This window comes from Eurypyga helias, unplaced genomic scaffold (assembly GCF_000690775.1).
Source record: "Eurypyga helias isolate BGI_N326 unplaced genomic scaffold, ASM69077v1 scaffold16661, whole genome shotgun sequence".
Taxonomy (NCBI): Eukaryota; Metazoa; Chordata; class Aves; order Eurypygiformes; family Eurypygidae; genus Eurypyga; species Eurypyga helias.
In genome coordinates this window covers 45,973-54,844 of record NW_010232984.1, presented here as the reverse complement: position 1 = coordinate 54,844, position 8,872 = coordinate 45,973, and the positions used below count along the sequence as shown (strand labels likewise).

The window sequence follows — 8,872 nt, the reverse complement described above, 5'->3', positions numbered from 1 at the left end:
TGTCACCAATTACCTCCTCATTTTAACTCATTAACTTTGTCCAGGTTTCTTCCCATAAAGCTCCTGCTTTCATTCTCCAGTGAGTCCTTTCTAGATTCTCATCCGTTGTGAACCTACCCACTGATTTCCAGTGCCCTCATACCACCTTACACCAAAATTTGCTGTAAATCTGCCTTCTACATATTACCAGTATAACAACAATAAGAGCATCAGGAAAGTGAGAGGTCCTTAATCTGTTAAGGAGAGATCCCATAAGGCTTCAGTGTTAAGTTTTGGAAGACAAAATGAAAAATTAGGTATTCCATCAAGAGAGCACTGATTCTACATTATTTATTCATTTTCACAACTTCCCAGCCAGACAATTCTGAAAAGCAGTTTTCTGATAAATGTACAAAATACATGTTTTGCACTCCATAGCTGCAGTGCTTTTTCTGATTAGTTTTAGAATCATATGACTAACTTTCTTTGTAAACTGCAGTTTTAACGTATTTATAATGGTTGTCAGACATTACTGTTATCAATAAATAATGCTTTTGTCTTTTTTTTTTTTTTTGGTGTCCTCACAGTTTGGTGCTCATTCTCGACCACCTTCTGCATTTGCTGCTATATACGCTAAAGGTGGCATTCCCTGCAGGTGTGTCAGTTTTGTTTGGGTTGTTTTACTAAATATATTATGGCTAAGTAGAACTTTACAGATTGAAACACATCTATTCATGTTTGATCTTTTAGTTGGGCCGTTTGATTCCATTAATTTCTGAGAAGATTTCTAATACTTAACTCTTTTTAAAGCGGAAAGCAAGTTTCCGTGTCTGAAATTGTCGTCTTCTGGTTACTTTTTTATGCTGTGTTAATACTGAAGCTGCATTTTAAAATGGCTAGGTATTTGGAGATTGGTTGGCTGAACTTCTTTTATGAAAGAAGTTGTTTTCTTCAAGTAATGCTGTTTACTTCTCCTTACTAACAAAGATAATAAAATCATACATTTCACTAAGGGGAACTGTATGCATTAAAATTGTGTATATAACTTCATAGTAACATTGCAAACCAACTGGTGATTTATTTAAATGAATAGTGTTAGTGATAAATTATGTATTATTATATGTTGAGTTGTTAAAACTTTATTCTTTATATAGGTTAGTGCATGGCTCCGTAAAGCACAGACTGCAATGGGAATGCCTTCCTGAGACTGTTCCCTTTGATCCTCTTCTTGTAACACTGGCAGAGGTAAACTCGATTTTCCTGCGAAGTTAAGTATAAAGGATTTCTGAACTGTAAATGTCATTTCATAACGAGCTACACTAGCTAACTTATACTCACCTGCTAGGGAAATATGAAAAAAACATTTGTGGGGATCTTGTATGAGTGAAGATGGTCAAGAACATTGCCAGTTGTAGTTCTTTACCTAGAGCATTCTGGGAGAGCTAGTTACTTGTACTGGCCAAACACGAGCCTGCATCTCAGAGTCCCAACTGTTGAATGAAATACTTCATACATTTGTGGCATTGCAGGTTCTTTTGTAAACAATTTTTTAAAAATTCTTTTTGTATATAAAGCCTACCTACTGAAGAAAGAGTGCTCTCCTCAATAGAGTGAGCTGATGCAGTAGCATCCTGTAAAATAATGAAAGAGAAATGCTATACATGTTCAGGCTTCTGTTTTCTCAGCATCATCACATGCAATGTTTCAGGAGTCAAAGTAAATGTTGGATCCAGTGTGGTAGATGGAATAAAGTGCATACTCTAGAGGTGGCTTTTGTTTGGTTGGTTTGTTTGTTTTAAGGTTAAACAAAGTTGACAATTCCTAAAGTAACTTAGAGCTCCTATTGTGGAAAGAAGAAAGACTTCAGCCATAGGGCTTTAAATCTTCGAGTTCTGCCAGCTCTTTGCTAGAAGTGCATGTTCGTACCATCTAAATTTTTTGTTGTTTCAGAGGGGTGTGTGTGGTGGTGGGTGTCTTTCCTTAATTCACTTTTTTTTATTATTATTCATTTAGGGTACGAAAACCATTTACGAATGTAGCCTATTCTTCCTGCTGAAAAATTACCTTGGGTAGTTAGATTAAAGATAATGAAGTACAAATATTGATTGAATTGGAAGTATTCATAATGTAAGTTTTAATGTTCAGTGTTCTGAAAGAAAAAAGGAATAAGGATATTCTATGAGCAGGGTTGTACTCGATTGCTCCACATGGTGGAGTTAGTGCATTTTATGTTTTGAACTGATATAACAAAACCTAAACATTCTCTCGCTGCCGTGTGGAACTTTTAAAATGTGTTTTTGTTTAAAAGAATGTTCACTATTAAGCAATTACTTTACATTTGCAACAGGGTCTACGAGAGACAAAACATCCCTATACATTTGTTTCAAAGGAGGGTTTTAAAGAATTGCTTATGGTTGAAGGTGCTGCTGAAAAAGCAATTCCCTTGTTGCCTCGTCTAATTCCAGTGTTAAAGGCTGCATTGGTATGTCTTAGTCTTCATGCAGAGTTTTAATGTGTTTGATTTTTCTTTTTTTCCTTGTGCTGGTGAGGACTACATGGAAAATATTAATGTGATAAATCTATTGCTTAGGCTATTCGTTTGGGGTTTGGGTTGGTGGGAATAGTTTCTTTTTTTCATGTTAACCCAGTTTGGGTTTTATTAGCTAAATATGTCTTTAACTGTAAATTCAGGTGGGCAACTCCTTGTACTGCTGTATGACAGTACCTATGGGCAAAGTCTGTGGAAATGTTCTATTACCAATCTGAATATAAGCAGAAATACGTATTGGTGGTGGTTTTATATATCCACATAATAACATGCAAAAAATACCCGCAAAATAAGGTGAAGTAAAATGGAGATTTTGGAATAAATACTTGTCTGTTACATTTAAAAATTCAAAACAGGCTACAAAGATAAAACAGAATATGCCAGTGAGGAAAGGGGAAGAATGCAGTTAGAACATTTGAGGTCATATTCTTCATTTTTAAAATGTTTTTAACTTTTCTATTCCTTCAGAAAATAAAGTGAGGTAAAAGTATTGGCCTGGAAGGTAATCTCCTTTGGATCTTTTTCATATCTTTCAGAGCCCTTCTGTGTTTCAGCTACTTGCTGTCCTTTAATCTAGCTGTGTTTCAGTTCTGTTTTTATAGAGATGGCTGCAAGTTTGAAAATTCTTTGTGATCTCAGATCAAAGGTGTAATAGAAGATCAGAATTGTGTGTTATCAGCATTTTTGGTTTAGATTGGAAAACAAAATTAGCAAAAATATTCCTGTCTGTTCTACTAAATACTGTTATTCATCTGATAATTTTCATTGTGGCACTGTTTTGGTATAAAGCCTTGTTAAACCTTCTCCTACACAAGCAGTCAATGATTCTAATTAAAAAAAAAAAAAAAAGTTCAGGGCCCAAATGTCAGCGTGAAAGAATAACTGTTCAAGTAAAGGTCAGTATTAGTGCAAGAACAAAATTAATTGCAATGAATCAATTTCTTTGCTGAAGGAAGAGTGAGATAACTAAACCATTGGAGAACTCGGTTATAGAAGAACTTTCCCATGGGAGTAATAAAGATGACAAAGCACCCTAGAAGTAGATAAGAGCCTGATAATTGCTGGCAGGTGACAAAGCTGTAGTTGGCAGGGGACTAAATTAATTGAGCCAGAAAGTCATTGGTTCCTGTGTTTCTCCAACAAAGACAATTGTCATGAATTACATAGAAATTACCCTGAATTCAGCACATTGGTAGCCAAAATGTTGTCTCCCAATTTCAACATGTCTGCATTGGAAGGGCTCTTTCAAATATGCTGTAAAGCACTGAAATCGTTGGTGTAATAAACTGTTTTGCCTGCCGAATTTTTTATTTCATCAATAATAAATCATTAGCATCCTTATCTCGGAAGAAATGCAAGAGTTCTCTGACAAACATTACTTCTAGATACTAATATTCAGTCGGTTGTATTTCTAAACTTGTAACATCGTAATAACTAACAGTTTCACAGTTGTTTTGATTTTTAAAAACGCTATGTACAATCATAATGTACAGGTTGCAGTTTTGAGGAACTTATGCATTTGTCTGAACATTTCTGACAGGATTTTCTTCTTCTCCCCACTGAAGGCCCATTCGGATGATGAAGTATTCAGAAGGGGATTGGATGCTTTAGTTCAACTGAGTGCTGTTGTTGGCCCTTCTCTTAATGATCATCTTAAGCATCTACTCACAAATGTAAGTTTTTAATGCTGTAGTAAAATGTCATCTGTATTTTTATGGTACCTCTGTTGAGATTTTTACTACAGTATCTGCACAGATACTGTGGAGGCCTCAGCAGTTCCATGAAAAATATTACTTTGCTTATTCCTCCAAGTTCATCATTCTTTAATAATACGGTGACTTATGAAGTTCTACAAGGTCCAAAAACTGTTGTTAACATACATTGGAGAAGAAAGAAAATGTTGTCTCTACTATTTGAAAAAGATCCAGCTGCAAGCCTGAGGTGAAATTGTTGCTATGTTTTGATGGGAAGTGTATGTGTATTGCAAAATGAGTTTAGCATGTTGTGTGAATATTTAAAAAAAAATCTGTGAATGTTTCAGTACAGTGACATAAGCAAATATTCCCACTTCTTTCAGATGGGAATTCTGCACAAAGAGGTTTTCATTAAATAAACTTAGAGTGGGGTTATGGAAATTATTTTTATACCTAGTCCTTCTGTAGACATGCTTCCTCTGTCAGACAGGCTTTTCATGGTTTCATTTAGCCTGCTCCCAAAGTGCACTTTTAGAGCAAAATAAAAGGACCTTTTAGACATCCAGTGCAGAAGAGAGAAATTGTAGTACCTTTTTAGAAGTATTTCCAGTATAATAAATCCCTTTCAGTGTATGTGAAAAAATGTGTTAACTTTTCATGTGGACAGCACTTTAAGACTGACTTTTTTTTTAAAAGGTTGAGAACTTTAATATTTGTTTGCTAAAAGAAAAAAAATTAGTTTTGGCTAACATATGATCTTTCTTTGAATTTAAGTTTCTCATCAGTTACCATTTTATTCCTTTTGCCTTGAATGAGTTCCATGCTTTGACATCAAGTTACAAGCTTTAAAGTGATGTTCCTTATCAGCTTTAATTTTCTAAAGAGAAGATAAAGTAATAAAATAGAATTATATTGACCTCTTTGCATATATTGAATTATGTGTTGTAACAAACCATTTTATTTTACTTTTCCAATAGCTTTCAAGGAGATTAATGGGCAAGAAACTTAGAGAACAAGTTACTGTTGCATTACAAAAGTTGGAGCAATACGGTGGAAGCGTGAGTTGATCAAATATTTACTCATAACCTGCACATTTCATAGAATCATAGAATGGTTTGGGTTGGAAGGAACCTTAAAGATCATCTAGTTCCAACCCCCCTGCCATGGGCAGGGACACCTTCCACTAGACCAGGTTGCTCAAAGCCTCATCCAGCCTGGCCTTGAACACTTCCAGGGATGGGGCATCCACAGCTTCTCTGGGCAACTTGTTCCAGTGCTTCACCACCCTCTCCGGGAAGAACTTCTTCCTGATATCTAATCTAAACCTCCCCACTTTCAATTTAAACCTGTTCCCCCTTGTCCTGTCACTACAGGCCCTTGTAAAAAGTCCCCCCCAGCTTCCTTGTAGCCCCTTCAGGTACTGGAAGGTGCAATAAGGTCTCCCCGGAGCCTTCTCTTCTCCAGGCTGAACAAGCCCACCTCTCTCAGCCTGTCCCCATAGCAGAGGGGCTCCAGCCCTCTGAGCATCTTCGTGGCCCTGCTATGGACTCACTCCAACTCGTCAATATCCTTCTGATTTGAGCATAGCTCTGCCAAAGCATCTTCCATCTCTGGCTTTCAGATGAACCACCCCATTCATTCATATTGCATGAAACACACGATTTCGTACTGTGGCAAGCAGCAGAGTTGTGCTGTTTTACTCTGTTTGATGTATTGAGTAGTAATAGAAATGACATTTAATCTACCCTGGGTAATCCATAGTCTGCCAGTTAGGTTTCATCTTCCTTTTTTTTTTTTTTTTTTTTTATCTTCCACTTTTCATTTGTATTCTCTATTGTTTTAATCTCTGAGCAGGAAGTAAAGGAGTATGTCTCAGTAAAATATTCCAATGATTCCATGTCTACATAAGAAGCTGCATGGTACTCAGCCCTATTCAGGACAACTCTTTTTGGGAGCAAGTGTGCATCCCTATACCATGTTTGGAATATTTTATTGTACTTGGAGGGAAGCTTATGCAGAGTTAGTGGTTAAATTGGATGCTTGCTGCACTTTCTTGAAAATTCTTCATTTCTCAGGAAAGTCTAAATTTTCTTCCAGGGGCTAAACTGGTGTGACCAGTTAGTTGCGTGGGGTAATAGCCATGATGCCTAATATAAGTCCTTACTCCAAGTTAGGCATTGCAGCACTTAAAGTAGATGCTTATGCTGAGTAAATCATGTGAGCCTCTTGTACAGACCATAGGGCAGGTTAGGGGCCAATGAAGGCAGGAGTTCACCAAATCTCAACGAGTAAATAGCTGCTGGCCCCTTCTGGATTATTGACACCTGACTCAGGCTGAATAGTTGTCTTGCCTCTATGCAGGCTTTGTGGTCCTTTTTCTGAGCCAAAGTACTTTTCTGAACAGGATTTGCTCTTGCTAAAAGGTACTTTTTGGTGCTATTGATGATGCCTGCTCATTCTCACTAATAGCTTATTGTTTAGGTCGCTTACTGAGGAAATCAGATACTCACATTTCAGCCCACCCTGGTTAACCCAGAGGCCAGATCTACAATTGCTATAAATCAAAAAAATGCTTTAAGTAATAGATGGCAGAGTATTCTGCTGCTGAACATCCTGTTGCCATTTTTTGTTGTGCTGTACATTGTGCAGAAAAGAGAAGAAAAAGTGAGAGAGTATTGGCTTTGGTGATATTCATCTAGAGGAGACAATACTTGCTTTCTTCATCCTATGAACACTTGCATGTATTATATTAAATGCTCATTGGTAAAGAACAGGAATAACCTAAAATTAGGCACCATAAATAGAGGTCTGCCAGTTCTGAGCTTGTGTGCCTCAATCAGTAGGCACCCAAATAATCAGTAGACACCACTTAGTTTTTTTTATGTGCTTATATTCATTTAAGGACAGTAGCAGTGTTCATATTACAGACTTGAAAAACATCACAACAAATAAAGAAGCACGAGAGGTTTTTATTTACACGTAGTGAGACAAGAAAATTATGCCGCATCTTGATGTTCTGAAAAGTTCGGTCTAGATAATGTAACTAATCCAGGGAATCATTAACCCCTAATTCTTCTGTCTGTCCCATGATTTCTTGTAGTCTTACTGGTTTTGTGAGTAGGTCTTTCTGTGTATCTTTTAAGAATACTGTAATAAGATAAAGCAGAAAACTGGAAACAAACTCCTAAGTTTGTTTGAATGAATGAATTTATCAAATTTCTATTCTAAATGAGTTAAAATGTATATGATTCTTACTTCTATTTGAAGTCCCTTCCAGAATATCACTCTTCTGTTTAAAAATGCTTATAATTTCATGTCTGTATTTATGCCCGGTTTTTGGTATGAGTTTACTATCTCTTCTCTTGGATGTTTACTCTCCAGCATGAGTTATCACTATGCTCCATTTTTTCAGTTCATTAGTTTCAGCCCTTTTGACTTTAAATTTCTCTGCATATATTAATTTTGTAGCTTTCTACTGTTTTTGATAATGGTATAACATAAGTATGTAAGTAAAAGTTGAGAATTATAGAATTTATAGAGACTATATGAAAACTCTTAACTGTAGTGCTATTGCTCCTTATTTTGTTTAAATTCATTGTATTTTCATCAACAGGCAACTGTGGCTATCATCAAATCTAAAATTCCAACCTATTGTTCGGTCTCCTCTTGAACAAGAAAACTCTAGTGATTTGTACTGTAAAGCGAAGTTTGGGAAGAAACTGCCTGTGAACATCACTGGGAGAGATATAGTCTCCTAAAGTAATCACAATCCTTCAGCATGATGGAGAGTGGGAAAAGTCCTATCAGTTTGTGAATATGTAGTTATGGAAGGCTATTTAAAATAATTCTCTCTGTATTGGCTTTGTGTATGCATTGTGTTTACAATGATGTTGACTATCTGACTGTTATTTCAAAAGCAGAGTAAATATTGATTCTTATTTTGTTGTAAATTACAATTTCCTGTAATATATCTGCAGTGCTTAATATGTTTTGTATGTTTGTGTGAGGCAAAATAGTCTGGCTGTAATTACTTGAATAGTAACGAATGGTGTTAAATTACACATGTATACCCGTTTTTGAGTCACATAACAGTTTGTGCCACAGGCACGGATGGATGTAGCTTGAGTTCATCAGGACTTGCTGGGTTAGACGAGAAGGATGAGAACTCACCTAGACTTCTTGAGAGTCAGCTTTTAAAAGTATGAGGCGGAATGCACAAACATAGCGTGTGGTGCAAAACTGAACTCGGTGCATTCTCAGCACGTGGTTTTGAGAAGCTGGAGAGGCTCTGGAGAAAACAGCGCAGAGGCATCGGGCATCATAGAGCCGCAGCCTCGGTTTTGCACAACTGATTAGTTCCAGTTAGCTTTGGGCCCGCTGCCTGTGAGCTAGAGGGAGGAGGCAGCTTTGGAGCATTTGCACTGTGCTGCCTTTGCATTGAGTTCTGCAGGGCCACAGATATGCGTGGGACTAGCTTGTGAATTCAGCTCCAGACAAACTTCTGAACACAGAAGCTATGAAAAAAATGTGAGTTAGGGACAGTAAAAAGATTACAGAAGCCAGCTTACCTGGCTGCCAGGTCTTGTAGGGTGCAGCCTTTGTCTATGAACGGGTCTGAACTTGATTGCAAAATAATTGCTAACAGGTCTGG

The 8,872-nt window shown here is 36.9% G+C and overlaps 1 protein-coding gene across 1 annotated transcript; it reads left to right on the top strand.

The window, feature by feature from the left end:
• Positions 1 to 566: 566 nt before the first annotated feature.
• On the top strand, positions 567 to 7,891 carry PACRGL (PARK2 co-regulated-like; the record flags this gene model as incomplete). The annotated part of the gene is made up of 6 exons (XM_010161594.1): positions 567 to 634; positions 1,134 to 1,224; positions 2,327 to 2,461; positions 4,093 to 4,200; positions 5,199 to 5,279; positions 7,835 to 7,891. Coding segments are annotated over 6 exons (540 nt in total), but the record flags the coding sequence as incomplete, so codon positions are not given.
• Between the last annotated feature and the right edge of the window lie 981 nt (positions 7,892 to 8,872).